The sequence below is a fragment of the Gordionus sp. m RMFG-2023 genome, chromosome 3 (genome assembly GCF_954871325.1).
Source record: "Gordionus sp. m RMFG-2023 chromosome 3, tfGorSpeb1-WG-v2, whole genome shotgun sequence".
In the NCBI taxonomy this organism is placed as follows: domain Eukaryota; kingdom Metazoa; phylum Nematomorpha; class Gordioida; order Chordodea; family Parachordodidae; genus Gordionus; species Gordionus sp. m RMFG-2023.
The window spans coordinates 2,308,182-2,326,997 of record NC_088777.1 but is presented as its reverse complement, the minus strand read 5'-3'; the positions used below and the strand labels follow the sequence as shown (position 1 = coordinate 2,326,997).

The following is an 18,816-nucleotide window of genomic DNA, read 5'->3' as shown; positions in this document are numbered from 1 at the left end:
ATTTTTATAAAATTATATATTGAAGTTAACTGACGTTTCTCTTTCCCAGAAATAGAAACAGCTGAGATTTTTTTTAAGGAAAAATTAGATTATTATTAGACAAAAGGAATTCAACTGCTATCTAACGAGATCAAATATAGTTCTCTATCATATATATTTATATATTTTGAATAATCCTTTTTTTTATCAGTTTTTGCGTATTAGGAACGACGCCATTTTTTTTAGCTTTTATCCGCCATATCTCCGGCCGGAGGTAATTGAGTTAGTGCCCTAAAATAAAAAATTAAATTTTAGGTCCTCGCAACATATATAATCATCATGCAAAGTTTCATTCGATTTAAACATAGTCCACGAAAATAGATTTGTCAGGGAAAGGCCCCCATATTATTTCCAAAATTTTATCTGCTGAACTAATCCCAGAGGTGTTTCTATCAATTCTAATTAGAAATACCAACGCATACGTAATCCTAAAACTAGAAGACCAGATGATTCGGTTATAAAACTCTTGATGTTGCTTAAGCATAAGAGATTTAGCTCCAGTGTTTATGGGATATTGGCGCCCTTTTCTGGATTTATTTTTGAGATCGGGTTACTGATTGTGTGCCATGGAAAGCGATCAATATTTGTCCTTTGGAATCTGAAGGGTAGAAAAAAACAAACAATTATTACAATTTTTGAAGGAAGCGATGTATCGTACCCCAAGGCAAAGCGGAAAAAGCCGTTTTTTTTATTTAACAAGTTAATCGCCCACAACCATTTGTAGCCCGATTCAGAATAACTTGGTTGAAAGCGGAACATTGTTCCAATATATCACGCTATAAGAGGAAATCCAATCGAAGGAATGAGACCCTCGGGTAATTTCCCAAAGCTTTCTGGAGTGTGGATGGGTCTGCAAAATTCCAGGTTGACAATTGCTCACTCAAGTGTGAATAACAACTTGCAGGTCAGAATAGACTCAAACAGCTTATTCTCCCGAGAGATAAAAGCAGAGAGGGAGTGATGGAGAACGGAAACCAATGCCCCCACTTTTTTTTCATGGAAGAGAGGTCTGGAGCCACGGATCTGTCTCTAAAATTTTATATTAACTCGAGCCTGAAGCATTATGCCAATATATAACTCATGCTTAAACAGTAGATCTTTGTAATGGAAAGCGTATATAATCTTGGGTATAGAACGCCTGATGAATGCTAGCTAAATAGCGATTAAGCCTTCTACCTATGAAGGCTTAACGATATTTGCGTTGCTATTCATGGATCCATATAGCAATACAAGTAAAACCCATCTCACCCTCTAATTTAATTGAATTGTTTTTTTTTAAATTTCATTTATATTTGCTATATATAGTAAAAAAAGATCTAAATAAATTTTTATGAAAACCCAACCCTTGCAAAGGTGGCAAAACAAGCCCCAGCATTGCCGAATCAAATGGAAATATCTCGAGAACGGGGTTTTCAACTATTACCTAACACCCCATATTTGTTTTCCCGACCTATCCGCCCTAGTTGACTATTACACCCAGCACCCCTTGAGGTGCAAAGATTTCAAGGTATCGTTGGGCGAACCCATCGGTAAAAGCTGTGATTTTCTAACTCTACCGCTGGAGAGTAGTGGCGATATGATTGGGTCTCCGGTCGGTGATAGCGAGCGGACACACGAATCGGTCGAATCATTAAGGTGAACTTAAATTTTTTATTCGAATTGGTAATTTTTAAAATTTACGGCTAAATTATCCAATATTCGCATATTTATTGAGTTGCCCTAAATTCGCATATTTAAGTGCACTTTGCACATCAAAATGCGAATATTTAAAATTCTACCAACGCAGAGGTCGAAGGGAATTTTTTTTTTGTAGATTTTTATTTTTGACCATTTTTTTCGACATGTGGTCTCGAATTTTTAAAAAATATCGGTTATTTTGATTTAATTTTAGCGGCATTTTGCTAATTGTTTCAAAAAGGGAACTCGAAAAGATGATTGACACATTAAACGATCCATTCATGATTTTCCAACATTATTTTTAAATTAGTCCGACACGGCCAGGATTCTAAAATGAACAATAATTTAAATTTAAAACATCTGAAATCCATGGGTAAAGTAAAAGTTGTGCTGAGATGAGTTACCAAGTCTCGGTTCCTTCTTAAAATTATCAGAAAAAGGTGTACATGCATTGAAGTCCGGCGATGTAAGCTACAGTCTGACTAACAGCTGACTTCAATGTGCTAACACTATTAATGAATGAATCTTCAATCTTGGTTAGTATTTATGCAAACTTAACGCTACATTGTTTTTTTTTATGTTTTCCAGTTATTACTTCGGCGATATGACCCAGAAGAGAGCGGACGCTATTCTAGACGAGCTCAACGTAGAGGGATCCTTTTTACTCAGACATTCGTCTACGCTTTACAAAACGCCTTACAAATACACTATTTCTTTCAGGTTTTTTCATTTTTTGTTACTTAGGTGATTTATCATTTTAAATTTGATAAACCTATACACATAATTTTATTTGAAAAGAGAAGGTCCGGATACAATTAAGCTATTCGGTGCAGGGCCATACGTTTTTTTTTCCTAAAAATCTATGGTGGTGCCGATCCACAAATTTTGCACCCATTCGATCCGATATTACTAAAAACCGATCCGTTATTTATATTCATTTTTATTTATCTTTGAACCAATTTCATAAAAAATATCAATATTTTCCATTTACAAAAAAAAATAAGCGTCTAAAATTATACTACACATATGACTTTATTGTTGCATTCAATAGAAAATATATAATGTCAATCATAATGAATAATTTAAATAAACTATATTATAAAATGTATGAAATGATAATATCATTCACGATTGATTAAGCGTATTTTTTTTCTTCTCCAAATAGTTAATAATTCTCGTTTAAAATATTTTTATCGTTTTTTGGTGAATGTAAGTGTTGTTAAACAGCTGTTTTTAGCAAATTTGTTACCTAAACCTCTAAAATTTGGCCAATAGAAGTCGAAACCTCTCTGTCATCTTGTGAACAAAATCAACAAGCTCGATTAATTTCTGATTGGCCAAAATCATAAGTTGACCGTTTTTAAAAAAAATTAACTTAATCGAGCCGTTAAACGATACTAGCGGAATGTGTAATTATTTTGTAAAATCACTTTCTTGTCGGAGATAATATTACATAAAATAAAAAATAGTGTAATAATTTTTATTTACAACAAATAAATATTAATTTGTTCCTTTTTATTTATTAATTATTAAATTATTTATAAAATTTAAAATAAAAAAAATTTATAATTTATATATATAAATCATAAAAATATCCAAAAACAATAACAAATATAGGAATAGATCTGTTTTTTTAAAAAAAAAGTATCTAGCCGATCAGATACTTTTAAAAAACGTTAAATATCGGTGCAGATCCCATAGTTAATATCGGCACAGTCCTAATATTTAATATTTGGCTTAGATCTAAAAATCTTTCATGGCTCTGCCGATTAAAAATTATATCTAATCAGATTACTTCTTCGTATGATCAAATTTCCTTTTTTTTTTGAAACACATTTTTTGCAAAATGGAATTGATAAAAAAACAGGAAGTCCGGACCTGGCTTAGGAATAATCTTTTTTCAAATCCTTGACGGGTCATAAAATTCGAACCTAGGCACGTCTTCGATTTTCGCCTATCTTATAATTTATGATGTTTAAAAAAAAGAGATGATTTATAGGGTTTAATATTGCGCACATATTGGGGCGCATGCGTTTAGCGTCCATTCTCTTCTCTCCTCTTCTCTTCTTTCTTTCTTTCTTTCTTTCTTTCTATAAAAATGTAACGCAGATCCTGTTTTATAAGTGAGGTTGGTTTTCGTAATTTATATTATTATCGTCTGCATTTTTTTTTTATTTCATCGAATTATAAATATTTCCATTTTTAAAGGATAAGTTATTTTTTTATCTATAATATGATATTGAATTAAATTTGCGTATAATAAAACATCTGATAATGAGGAGTGCCCCCTCACCGCCCTATTTTTCTCATCTGGGTAACGAGGTTTTGTCTGCTTTCTCGCGAAAAAACTGTTACAATACCTTCATTCATAGCAATGACATAAATAGTACCCAGACTGACGATGCATCTGAAAGCTTCGTTGAATGCAAATCAGCTGGACTCGCCATTTTGCTAACCCGTACAGTAATTACTCTCATGTTAAAAAAACTACTATTAAAATTGATAACTTGCTTCCCTTATTATCTCGATAATCTGGCAATTTTTTAATATTTGCTTCCGACATTTTAAAATTTTTAATAATGATATAGGTAATCAAAATGGCGTCTCCAGCTGTTTTCATTGATGTACACTTTTAATGAATGCATCGTCAGTCTAGGTATTATTATATGTCATTGATTCATGGTTAGCGCAAATTCGCGGCTCAAAATATGCTTTTATTTGTTTATACCTCGCCTCGAATTCACTCTAACTCTGAATGCAGCGTAACGTCCCATTTATTGTAAACGAGTTATATTCAAGCGTTGCTTTATTTAACGCTAAGCGGACACAGCAATATTTTAATAGATATTTATCATGGCGTTATCATCATAACTCTTCATATTTATCAAATTTACCCAATAACGCATCGCTTGAACATATCGCGTTTTAGTATAAATGAAGCCTAACTACACTTCTTTTTTTTGTAAAGATGGGAAGCGGTTAACAAGCATTGTAGGATCAAGAGGCATTCCGTTGACGGTTTGAACGACAATCGCTGCCCGCCTATAGAAACCTTTGTCTATACCGTTTGCGACAAAGAATTTGCCACTCTGAACGATTTAGTCAAATATTTCGTCGTCAATAATTTCTACAAGTCCTGCAAACTCGTAACCCCAGTCACGCAACCAATGATAGTTTAATATTATTTAAATAAATATAGCAATTTGTTCTGAATCTGTCTAACTACTGAACCGAGACCGTCAAGTATGTATCATGTGAACCAGAACCGAACCTCTGTCTGTTAAACTTCTAATCATTTTAAAGATCATTATCGATCAATTTTTATTGATCATAAGTTAGCATAATAGAAGTGTTCTCAATTATAAAGTTTAATTCTTTCTACTTGTATATATATATAATTTGACGGAAGAGAATTTTTAAAAAAAAATGATTAGAGTTTCTAACAGGTGAAATTTCGAAAGGAATCCTGTATTATTTATCGCTTTTGCAAAAGTTTTAATAAAAAAAACAACTTTTTTGACTTACAAATTCATTTACATATTTATTATTATTTTTGAACCCTCCCCCCTCTTTCGCACAAAGAGCAATTTAGAGTCCATAAAATCTAGTCATTCTCGCGATCATACCGCGCTATACGTTACCACTACTCCCAGCGTATACGTGGATCTTAAAGAATTTCGATCAAACGTTTATATTCATTATATTCCATTTATTTATATCAATTTTTTTTTTACTTTGAGCTAATAATTCCAAGATTGACAACCTGTATGTAAAATTTATTTTCTAAATCATATAATGTGTAAATGTAAAGTGTATAAAATAATTTTTTTAAAAATATAGTTTGTTATCAATTAGAAAACCTTGGCGTTACGCCGTCGCCAGGATTTTTTTTTGGCACTGCATAATGAAATATTTTTATTGAGAAATAAGGAAAAATGGCGACTTCCAGGACTTTCAGTTTTAGCCAGAAAAATAATATTTGTCCAAGACATGCCCACTTAAACCTACTCTTAACTTATGAAGATCTTCATCCCTTCAAATTTAAAAAAATTAATTAATTTAATTTATATGATTTTAAATTATATTATATTAATGATAAATTTTATCTAGAAAAGGTTGCCTCCAAATAAAATATCCTTTTTAAAAATGTTCATTTTTAAAATTAAAGGGATGAAATCAGGAATATTAGAAAGGAAGAAGGAGAAAGAAAAATGATTAAAAAGATATTTTTGATCTCATTTTAGCTTATACAATGAAACACATGATTGGCCGATTTATTATATCTTTTACTTTGCTAAATGGAAGAAAGTGACACTTATCGTCACATCTAATCGATTTTTCTAGAATAGATTTACATTCGACATTCTCCGTTCCCTTACTCTCGTTTATATAGGTGACCCACCAACCAGAAAATGGCCGAAAAAATTTCGGGCATTTGATGGTCTTCGGATTTTCACTCCACACGATTATACCCTAATATTTAAGCGTTATGGCAACTTTTTTTTATTTTATTCGTTATTTGTAACCTTTATTAAACGAGTCAGGGTAACTCTATGGATCATAGAGAAGAATGAAAGAAAGAACGAAAGAAAGGAAGGAAGAAGGAAAGAAAGAACCCAATAATTAAAACACGGCACTCTTTTTTTCTTTTTAAAGACCATAGCTAAAGCCATTTTCGATTACAAGGCCAGGAGGGGAGACGAATTGTCCTTCTACAAACATGCTATCATAGTCAACGTGTGTAAATTCGATAAAGAATGGTATATTATTTATACAAAAAAAATAACCTTTTAAACTTTCCGCGCCATTTTGCGAGAAATTTTTCTCGGTTGAGCTTAAAATAACCCTCATAATTTCCGCGCCATTTTTGTGGGGGATTTGTCCTATTGGACCGGACCACTAAACAGGTCTCAACATCTGATACTATTTCCCATTGATTTAGAATGGATGAAATAAGAAAAAAAATTCCAGGGCGTTTTAGACTTTCTCCTTCCACCACAACTAAAAATTAATTTATTATATAATTGCTTAAAACTAACTTCAATTGACCGGGCCCGAAAAGGTGGAAAGGCGACTACAGGGACAAAAAACAACACTGGTTTCCCGCTAATCACGTGGTTGAATGGAATTCGCTTCATATGCCCAATTCTTCAAACGAGAATAATCGATCTGAAGAAGTAATATTATTTTTTTATTTTTAAATTAAATATGCTTTTAAAAACCTTTAAATTGGTTTGTTAGTGGGTGTGGCAGGGGATTTGATCTTCATCTTTCTAGAAATTTTATCCGATCTAAGCACCCAAATCTCTAAAAATATTTTATATTTTTTGCAAAGGAAAATTCTGGATTGGGTGGATACTGTTTGGGTGAAATGGATCTTGCCGGATGCTTAATAAGTATGATTTGTTGTTTTTTTTCAAAGAAAAACCGAAAAAGTCATCTTGTTTTTAGTATATAAACATATTTAGGTTAGCCATTATTTAGAGAAAAAAAAACTATGCGATCAGCCTATCCAAAAACGAATATGAATCGAATAGTGATTATTCGACTAATCGAATAGTTTACTATTCGTATTCGATTTCAAATAAAAAAAAATTTGTATTAATAAAAAATCATTTGTACAAAAAAAAATTTTTTTTTCATGGCACATTTTAATCTAAAACAGAAAACAAATTATTTTAATAATCTGATGATAGAGAATAAGCTTACAAAAAGTTATTGACGAAATTAAAAACTCCATTTTTGATAGAGTTTTTCTTATTCTTTTTTTATTTCTTCATAAGGCATTCGGATTTTTTGAAGTAATTATGGATTCAGGAAGTAGTTGATGTGTGCTCTGCTAATCACTCACCTGTCAAATTGACACGTTATTAGTAGAAGTTAAGAAATGATTAAATTTTGTTATAGTATTTGAACAAAACTAATAATTTATTACTCGGCCTTAAAAAATTAATTTAAAAAATAAAAATTAGAAAAATTGATTATTTGCGGGGCTTTTAATATAAGGATATTGCTTTGCAAAATGGAAGGGTTCGTACAAGTTGAGCGCTTCGAACACGAGTAACATTGGTCATACTACCGTTTGGCCATAGAAACCATCTTGAAAAACCTCAGCTGTTTCTTCCAGAACTCTTCGTTTTTCGAAAGGAAGCCGGCAAAACCTTGTTACTCGAGAATAAAAAGGGGTGGGCGACACTAAAATCTCTTCTTAATTTATTCAATTATATATAAATTTTTAATATAATGTATAGCATGGAACAAATAAATAAATATTTTTACCCTAAATGGAATATTTTTTGTAAATGAAATAAAAAAAGGCAGACGATAATATAACTTACAAAAGTCTAAAATTTCGACATTCGAGAATATACGAATTTCTAAAATTAAAATGGCCACCTCATTTTTTTAAACAAATTATATAGTGAAATATACACACATTTTTAAAATTTTTTGAAGACACCAATTCTTCCTTGGCCGACCTCGCCTTCACTCCCTCCGCCCCGTTGGATTATTCTTCCGGTCACGGCCAAGAAATCATTAACGATTTGTATTACAGCGTCGAGTTGGTGAATCAAAATCCTCCCAACTTGGCGATCAACGAATCGGAATTCGGGGTCAATTATCGTCATTACGCATCTTGCCACCGGGTGGAGATGGCCTCCCCTTCGCAAAACGAACTTAACGAATGGCTCAGAGAACTCAGACAATACATAGATAGCGCTAAAATGAACGTAATTTTTTCCTCTTTTTTTAAAAAAAAAACCACCCTACATCTTTTTGAGTCATAAAACGGGCCGAGGATAGGTGCATCCAGGGTTGCAACTATATTTGTTGCTATGGACAATATTTTGGATGGCAAATATAATTGCGGATAGGTGCATCCAGGTTGCAAATAAAAATAATGATGATGATAATGACAATCTTTTAGATGGCAAATATAAATAATGTTATTAACAATATAAAAAATACTAATTCTCTATATGTAAATTTAAAAAATGATAAGCATATAGCTACTTTTAAAATGAGTATATATATATATAATATATAACACCTTTGATTTAACTAATTTCTTATGGTATCAAATCTTCAGTAGCTTCTTTATTTTATCTTTAAAATATCTAAAAATATTGACAGCTTATTTCCAATTTTTCCCTTTTTTATATTAATTATGATCTTTCTGAAATTTTACTCTTTCAAATCTTCAATAGCCTCTTTATTCTATTTTTAAATTTTAGATACATATCTAATTGTGTCATGATTTAAAATAGACAGTTGATGTGATCCTTCACTTATAATTTCAAAATTTTCCTAGTTTCTTTTTTGGCAAAATTTAAGCAAATTTAATGAAGATAAAATCATAAAAGAAATACTAGAATTAATTATTATGGTTATAAGAAAATATATTTTTATCCTATAAAAAACATTTTTTGCTTAAATTCTAAACATAACTTAAATAAGAGATAACAAGTATACAAATTCATTTGAAATAATTTTATTCAATAAAAATATTCACTTCATTTACAACTGTAATGCTAATAAAAACATAAATAATTACAATCATTTTATAATTAAAATATATACGAATAAAATAAAATTTAACAATTTTCACAAAACCAATTAATTTTAGAAGGTTAAATTTTTTGGCATTTGAAATGAAACCAGGACAAACAAGTATCACACGAAATGGAAGCATCATCATCTAAAGAGAATAGCATTTCTGACAAATCCAGGACTCTGCCATTATCTTTTCTTTTAAACCCTGAACCTTTACCCATGCATTACTGGTTAAATATGATTTTATTATTTTAAAATCCACTTCATCATTTTTTAGACATTGCATATCTTTTTTATGAGTAAGAATGTCATCAAACTCAATCATCTCATTATTATGAATTTTATTCAAATTTTATTTATGATCCATTCCGCCTTGTTTTCAATTGAAAAAGTTTAGATAACTTTTCTAAGAAAAATAAAAGTATAAATGTTATTTTAAAAATAATAACTATGACTTATATGACGATTGCCCAAATTTTTGAGTTGTGTATCACCTAATTTTAAGTATTAATATATTGATATTTTTAAATATTAAATGTAACCTGCATTTCTTTTTTCATTGATTATAAAATTTATAAATTCCATTTGAGAATTGGTTATAATTGGTGTTCCTATTTAAAATAATAACATAAATAAATTATGATATATACCTTTTCCTATGTCATCAGCCAAATTAGGTATACTTTTAATACCAAAATTACATTTGTCATCTTTAATTGCTTTTTCTTTATTAACATTATAAATATCAAAATATTTCTTTTTACTTTTATTTCCTTTTTTAGATAATCCTATTACAGATATATCAGATTTCTTTGGCTTGCCTTGCCTTTTCATTCGAGCTGGTAATTTTAGACTAAGAATTTTATCAAAATCTATATTTTCTTTGTCTGAAAAGAAATTATTTACATAAGAAAATAATTATTAATATTGTCTTGTTTTTCTTGTTCCAATTTAGTTTTTTCTAATTCATTATTCATAATGAGATCATCAGGATCTATAAAATAAAAATGTTATAGTATTGCGAAGGTGAGAAATATAAAAACATTATTTTTATTAAAAATATACAATTACTTCTTAAGCTAAGAGATAATAAAACACTGGTTATTATTTAATAGAATATTTATATTAAGAAATTAAATTTTTACCACTATCTTCTAAGGTAGATACAGAAACAATATCTCCCATTTCATCTTTGTCATCAGGATCTTATAATTATTATTAAATAAAAATATATTACCAATTGTTTACCACTAATCAGAGAATGAATCTCCATACTTTCATCTGATGGTATGACAAAGAATAATTTACCATCCCTAAAACAACCTTCAATTTTTTGAATTTGGTCAAATACAAGGTCAAAATTGTCTTGAGGTAGATTAGATATATAGCCAGCACTTGATACCATTTGTTTTAATATCTTGTTATATTTTTGTTGCTGTGATAATTTTTTTTTAATATTCATGAATGCAGATGATGTGATTGATATGTCTGTAGTATATGTTTGTGGTTGTTCAAGATTACATATCTTTGAATAGGCCCTAGTCCATCTAACATTACAAAGTTCAGGATAGTATTTGTCCATATTATAAGCAGCCCTTAATGCCATTAGATGGCGACATGGTAATAGCATTGTGGTAAGATAACCACAAGAGCACTTTTCAATAGATACATTGTAGATATTACCCAAATCATTTATTTCTATGGCCGTGAACATGTCATTAGTTAATATTGGTAATCTGATTGAATTACTCAGATTTATTTCACTGAGTATAATTTTAAAGGCATAAGTTGTCAACAAATTTCTATATTTGCTCTCAGCTGATAGTGGACTATATGGAAATAATGAGCTTTTTTCATTGCTCATAGTGCTTCTATAATCTTTCTCAAATGCCAATGAATTAACTATAGATACTTTGTCCTTAAACAGCCCTTTAAGAGTTGAAAATTTTGTGATGACTGCTTTAAATTTTTGATCCATTGACTATACTCTGTTATTTGTTGAATTAAAAAAATGTGGAACATTAGATCTAAGTCCAATAACCCATTCAGTTTTTATATTATGCCATTTTTTATTGTAATACGATGTTACTTTTGGCAAATTTAAATTAAGAAGTTTTAAATATAGTGAATCATATTGTCCTTCTGATTGTGCACATACTAAATTTTGGAGAATTTCAAGTACCAGCTTCACTTCTTGTTCTCCAATATTTCTCTTACCAGTCGTAATCTCTCTTTTAAAACTTCTCATAACATGAAAAATACAAATATGTATCTCCGCCTTTGGAAAACTTTCATACAAAGCCTGTCGATCAGCAAAATCTTTATCCCCTATTATCACTTGAATACTATCTATATCACATTATATTTCCTAAATATATTGCACGTTGTTTTTACACAATTATATGTTTCACCTTTTACAAGCCACAATGCTGCTATTTGAGATTGGCCATGTCCATCAATTACAAATAAAATAAATAAAGGCATACCAAGATTCTTAAGTTTGTAGGTAGCATCTATAAAGAGGACTTCGGGATAACACTTTACGTTATGCCGCATAGATATGTCCTGAAAAAAAAGTTGTTTTCTTCATGTATTTCTACAATGGCCCCCTTCTCCTCTTTTAATTGATTAATAACTTCTAACAACATGTGGTAGGAGGCTTGTTTAGGTTTGCTGAAAGATTGTGGATGTCTCTCAGTGTCACCATTTGACCAGTTTTAAGTATGTAGTCTTGTATTTTAACTTTGTTAGCCTTAAAGGCTAAAGCTTGCTCAACAATTTGTTTTTTGGTAGGAGAAAGTTTTCTTTGTTTAGGCAAGAGCATGTATGTGTTTTTATCTAGATAATATAAATGATTAATATTAAAATAAATATTTTCTTACTTAAATCATGATTTTTATGTTCTTTTATAAATTTCATAATTATTAGATGTGGCCCAATAATGGAATCATGCTTGAATCTAACAAAGTTAAAAGTGCATTCTTTTCTAAAACTTGAGGTCTTTCTTAATCCAGAGGAACTTGACCTCTTTTTTAAAGAATACTTACATACATAACATATTCTTTTATATCTATATTGTTCTATTAAATCAGTATTATACGGAGGCTTTAATAATTTTGATTTATATATGCATATATTTATATGATTTTCCTTTTCATATATATTTATTGACTTTTTTAACTATATAAAACAAATTTGATTAAATATAATAGTAAATCTATTTATTACCTTTTTTTGGGGCTTAATATGAAAAATGTGTGGATAAAGCCATGATAAAAGTAGGACATTTTTTATTGGCGGGAGAAAAAAAAAAGGTTGCACCTATTTTTTGAGCATAAAACGCTGGTCAGCTGACTTGGTACATAGTCAGACCTCTAACTCGGAGACCGGTTTTCTATGCGGATTCTCAGCGTGTTGCTCAAAATGTAGAATGATATTTTCAAGGGAATACAATCTCTAAAAATGTCTTTACATGCTGCCAAATCATATTGTTCTATCTACTAAATAAATAAATGACCCGCATAGGTTACCATTTGCACCACCCTGACCCGGATTTTTTCTAAAAAATGTATTTATATTTATTTTCACTTTTTAGATATCTGAATAGAAAATAATATAAAAAAATAAAAAATTAACCAGGAAAGGGCTTGTCAAAAGCGGGAGGTTGTCATGCGGTTAGCCAAGGAAATGTCCGATTTGGTCGTTTATTGCCGACCTGTGCCGTTAAATATACTAAGTAAATTTTTCTAAATCTATTGCATTGAGTACTCTAGTGTTTTTGTTAAAAGGCTCGAATTTGAGTCATGACTAACTCAATATTTTATCCAGATGACTATTGCGCCAACCTGAAGATTTTACTCATATTAGATAGCACAAAACTTTGAACATCAGTAAATCTCGGGTTTCAGGGCAATATCTTTCTGGCTAATCGAGCCTTTTAAACAACGCTACTTTACTCTTTTAAGGTAATTCATACGATACTTGATCGATTTCGAGTGACATTTCTTATTCACGCACAAGAGCAATGCACAAAGAAAACGTTAGATAAAATTTTATTTATTTTTTTTAATCCCTGAATGCGCCTTTTTTGTATCAAAGAAAAGGGCAGGTACTATGAAATGTCCTCCCTATCGGAAACGAAGGGCGAAAAGTATGTTATTACAGCTGGCCCTATCGTGAGCTCCTCTTCTCTGCGCACTCTCACTAACCCGACCAAGGCTATAGTCGATGCCAACACCTACCACCAACCAATAGCCTCCAAATCCGGTCCTATAAACCCTTTCCCTTCCTCCTCCGCCCAACCAAATCCAAGCGATTCAAACTCGCTAGACCGTAAACGCGGAAAGAACGCCAAGAATTGCGGCATAAACGTCAAATTTGCTAACCGCAATAGCCGTCAGCTAATCAGGATCTACCCCAAGGCTCAAAGGATCGACTCCAGCAATTACGACCCCATGCCCTTTTGGTTGCACGGCTGTCACATGGTGGCGCTCAATTATCAGACTCCCGGTTTTTGGGATAACTCATATGATTTAATTTTAAAATTATGGTTTTACATATCTCCAAAAGAGGAATGGCAGAATGTTTCTCTTATAGCGTATGCCATTTCACTTTATTTGCGCACGAGATGACCACTCTCAGTCTTCTTTATTAATTTTCATATAGGTTTGGCTAAATTGTTGACACATAATTATTAGAAAATCATGTTTTTTTTATATGGCGATTCACTAGTGTCTTTGCTGAGGAGTAACAGATAGTTTTGGGATAATTTAGGGAATATATAACAAACAATGGGAATCTTTATAAATTACGGTAAAAAAAATAAAATAAACATGTATATATTTGTAGCCCACATCTATTAAATTACATAAATTCAAAAAAAAAACTCTATTTATTTTTATTGTGTTTTTTATTTATTTAAATTTTATTAACGTTTAAAGATAAAACGATGCAAATTAATCACGGATTTTTCCTGAGGAATGGCAGGTTGTCAATCTTTATATTATTTAATTTCGTTGCCAATTATAAACCATTCTTTCATCCTTTTAAATTATTATACCGAAATGCTATTCTAAAATACTTTTCGAAATTGAGAAAAATAATACAATATTTTAGAATTCACTCCTGAGTTAGCCATTTTATATATATATTTCTTTTAACCTTAACTATATAAACAGCTGTGGTTACGTTCTGAAACCCGATTTCATGCTAAAAGAAGATTTCGATCCATACCAAAAGAATAATCCCTCTTACAAACCTATTATTATGCATTTAACGGTATTTTAAAAAAAATATATATATTCACCCCCCCCCTCCGCTAAAAAGTTATCAAGGACACAGAGAATATTAACATGTTTTTTAGAACGTTGATATTTTATCATCGATTTTGAAAATAAAAGACGGATATATTTTCGCGATTTTAAAATTATAAATGATCACGCGTACGCGTTATATAAATAGCGGTTCCCGCCCTTTTTCACAATTTTTAAATATTTTGGAAAATCTCGTCTCGCAAACTTATATTTTTTTTTGTTATTTAGCCACCATTATTATAAAATACAAAAGACAAATAACCATTTAAATTTTCGTAGAAAAATGAGTTTTGTTTTTTATATGTTTTTTATACGTTTTTTTTATTAGCGTCCGAGAATATAATTTCTAAATTTCGAGGGGTAGAAACATTTTGAACCGTCGAAGAATTATAATTTTTGACTAGTTGTTGTTAAACTAACTAACCAACTTTAGTCCAACTATTATAAAACATCGTAGCCCTGTTTTTATCCAAAAATAATCGAATCGATCTTCAAGTCGAGACTCAACTTAGAGTCTTAATTCAGTTTTTTTAGAAAATCTTGACTAACACACTGGAGTTAATCAAAGTTAGGTAATTTAAACACCTATTTTTTGACGAGAAAAAATAATTTTATATTATAATTTAATTTTTTTTAAAAAATAAAACAAACAAACTTTAAACTGACAATTTTAACATCGTAATATTAGATTCTCTCAGGTTGCCACCTAAAGCGGCCCTTAAAAAAATCTTCCAGGAAGCTTCTGCTGCCTTTCAATTTCCCGTCTTTCGCTAACCGTGGTAACTTGGATAAAGCGGATAATAAGTTTATGGCCGCGACCGGTACCGCCGATAAAAATAAGCCCGCTAATAGCGACAAAAGTTTTGAGGATGCCACCCGCGATAACGTTACCAATTGCTGCCCCTACGTCGAGTTGGAGATAGTTGGACCCCCGTTCGATCAGTACAAGGTTAAAACGGCTGTTATAGGTATATTTATATTCATTCATTCGTTATTGATTTTTCAAAACAAAATGGAAGGGAGGGGGGCAAAGTGTTTTTATAATAATCGCGTATTTATTTCTTCGCACTTCGATTACATTGCCCACATTATTTTCTTGTTGTGTTCCATATTTCTTTTCATGCTCATTTTCATCGTTCTTATCATGCGTTCTCATTGCCCATTCGATTGTTGATGATGCGGTGCTGTGAGTATATGTTTGATACCATGATCTTCACAAAGCTTTTTAAATAAATAGCTAGTAAAATTAGTACCATTATCCGTCACTAATTTGTATGGTATTCCAAATAAACTAACAATTCTCATCAATTCTTTTATCGTAGATTAAGTCTTTAAGTTATTCATACGTGTTATTATTGGGAAATTTGCTATACGCGTCAACAAATACCATAAAATAGTCATTTTCAAATTGTGCAAAATCTATGTGTACTCGTTCAAAAATCTTAGTTGATTTCTCCCATGAGTTTTGTATGTTGTGTGGGTTTATCTGTGTATTTATTGCATGAATCACAATTTTTCACCTCTTGATCTATCTCTGTATTTATACCAGACCGCCCACAAGTAATCTCTTGCTAAAAATTTCGTTTTGCCTGCTCCTAGATGTCCCTCGTACGTAAGATCTCCTTTCTCATGTTCATCGGTATTATTATTCTGTTTTCCTTAAAAAAACAATCTTTCATCAAGCTCAATTCCATCTCCATATTTTTGTACGTTTTATTTTTTATCGGGTTGTTACTCCTAATTTTATCAATTATTTCTATTAATTCTTCATCCTTATTTGTTTCTTTAACTATTCTATTGAAGTTTATTGGGATGTCCCATAATTTGTCATCATACTAAATTTTAAATTTATTTTATTTTTTATATCTCTATCTACACTTAAATTTTACAGGCTTTATATACATTTAAAAAATACATTTTTTACATATTAAAATATATTGTTTTTTTTAAAAGGTTTTATAAATCTATTTCAAAAAACGAAAAAAGAAAGAATTGCGAAAAGATCATTTCATTTAAAAAGAAAAATATAAAAGTTTAAATATTCAAAAAATATATATTAACAGATATTATGAAATCAAATCATTGCATAATTTTCCAGGAAAAGTCCAAAAAAAAATTTATTAATTATCTTAGAGGAATACTCGTAAGAAAATTCCAAAAAAAACACACTTCAGGATGCTGTGATTACTGGTCTTTTCTTGCAATACCTGGGGTTCCAAATATTATGGAAATCATTTTCATTTCAAGTGGGAAAAAAAATCATGCACTAATCTTTTTAATTAACTACTACAATATTTGTGGGAAAAAATATATATTCGATTAATTTATTGTAGATTTTTGTAATATCTAAATCATCTCCTTAAAATAAAATCTACCAATATTTTTTTATATGAAAATTTTTTATTATCCTGATCATTTCATGCTAATATTTATTTTATCTATTTTTTAATTATTAAAAAAAACAAGTTTTAAACAAAGGAACATATAAAAAAAACAATTTAATTTAAAACAAAGCGACTGAATAAAACACTTGCATTTGCTATATGGAACCATGGATTAATGTTTTAGGCATATTTTTTTAAAATAAAAATTGATTATCTTAAACGGAAATTCGAATATTATTTATATTTTTTTCTCCCTCCTCCACCCTCCTAACATTTGCAGATGAGAATGGCTTCAATCCAATTTGGAACGAAAAGTTCGGCCATATTAGAATTCATAATCCCGAGCTATGCTTGCTCAGGCTAGCGGTCTATCATAGCGACGATTTTGGGGACTCTCACTTGATTGGCCAGGCGGTTTACCCAATCGGAGATAAATTGTTGAGAGAAGGTGAGAAAAAAAAATGATAATTAAATTATACATACATACACAATGAACACGATTCCAAGATATTCCAAAAGAAGAAAAAATTTTATGTTTATTATAAATTTTAGATCATAGACTTGCAGGCCAGGGTACACGGACCGGGCCACCATTTTATTTTATTTAAAAATTAAAAATTCAGAAAAACCCGGGTCGGGTCCAATAATATTAAACCCGGGACGGGCAGAAATTTTTTTTAAAAAAAAACCGGTCTCGGTTGAGTGAAATGGTACCCTCTGCAGGTCTCTGATACAGAATAAAGAGACTCTAACAAAAAATATATATTTTGTATTTTTCTTATAGGAATCAGATCAGTAAAACTCAAGAACGCTTACAACCACGAATTGCAACTTTCTTCGTTGTTAGTTTATCTAAAGTATGGAGACCTATGATGGATAAGAAAGATGAGCCTTTTTAATTCTCACCAAAAAAGTTAAAAATCGCATTTAACCAGTTATACTAATTCAAAAAAAAATTATATTTTTAAACTTTATTTATGTCTATTATTACATAATTAAACTATAGTTTTTTTTTCCCGATGTTTATATATTTCTACTTGTAAAACGAATTTTTATCGTAGAATAATTCGCATATTTTCGCGTAATAATGGCAAATTTTTTTTTTTATAAGACATGAATTAAATGATTTTGTCGCCATGTCTTTTTTAATTCTAAATTTGTTTACATCAATCATGTATTTATATAATATTATTTTATCGACAATTTATATATTTTTTTTATATATTAATTTTAAAATTATGCAAAGTAACTCCAATTTTGAATTATTAAAAAAAATTATTTATATAACATTAACTTATTACTACCTTTTATATATACGTTATTAAATTATTTTTTTTAAAAAATGAATAACAATTATTACCATCATCTCAATTAGTGTTGTGAAACGGTTAGTTTTTAGCCGATTCTTTAAAACAGCTGACTCAATATTTTAGCCAGAGAAATATTGCCTAAGCTTAGAAATTTCGATAATATATGTCTAGACCCTTGTTACTTTAATGAGCATAATCTTCAGGCTTGTGTAATATTTTTTTTGGATGAAGTATTCAGTTTTAACCTCACTAATCTCAATCTTGTACACATTTTTCAATTTTTATATCAAAATTATACCTATAACTCAATAAAAAATAGTTTGTCAAATATTATTCTCTAAAATATTTCTATACGGAAGGCGATAATCGTTATACAACACTTACAACTTACTGTGTCCCTATATTTAGTTTACCTTTTTATTAGGCAATAAGAAAACCAGTTTTTTAAACATTTTTAGAGAAACCGTGATAAATCAGATATTAAAAATTATTTTTAAAATATTTTTTTTATTGTTTATATGTATCCCGTCACAAAATTAA

General features: G+C 30.1%; 1 protein-coding gene across 1 annotated transcript in view; it reads left to right on the top strand.

Annotated features, from left to right (window-relative positions):
- The window catches only part of LOC135925976 (1-phosphatidylinositol 4,5-bisphosphate phosphodiesterase gamma-1-like), a 28,259-nt gene extending 10,167 nt beyond the window's left edge, over positions 1–18,092 (top strand). Inside the window, exons 14-28 of the mRNA XM_065461594.1 lie at positions 1,393–1,674; positions 2,305–2,436; positions 4,685–4,889; positions 5,299–5,403; positions 6,373–6,476; positions 6,779–6,893; positions 7,052–7,112; positions 8,173–8,447; positions 12,910–13,006; positions 13,369–13,779; positions 14,211–14,256; positions 14,448–14,547; positions 15,271–15,550; positions 17,247–17,414; positions 17,751–18,092. Of these exons, the coding sequence (XP_065317666.1) occupies positions 1,393–1,674; positions 2,305–2,436; positions 4,685–4,889; positions 5,299–5,403; positions 6,373–6,476; positions 6,779–6,893; positions 7,052–7,112; positions 8,173–8,447; positions 12,910–13,006; positions 13,369–13,779; positions 14,211–14,256; positions 14,448–14,547; positions 15,271–15,550; positions 17,247–17,414; positions 17,751–17,839 (2,470 nt within the window). The 3' untranslated portion in view covers positions 17,840–18,092. The remainder of the gene's footprint in view (positions 1–1,392; positions 1,675–2,304; positions 2,437–4,684; positions 4,890–5,298; positions 5,404–6,372; positions 6,477–6,778; positions 6,894–7,051; positions 7,113–8,172; positions 8,448–12,909; positions 13,007–13,368; positions 13,780–14,210; positions 14,257–14,447; positions 14,548–15,270; positions 15,551–17,246; positions 17,415–17,750) is intronic.
- Positions 18,093–18,816: the final 724 nt, after the last annotated feature.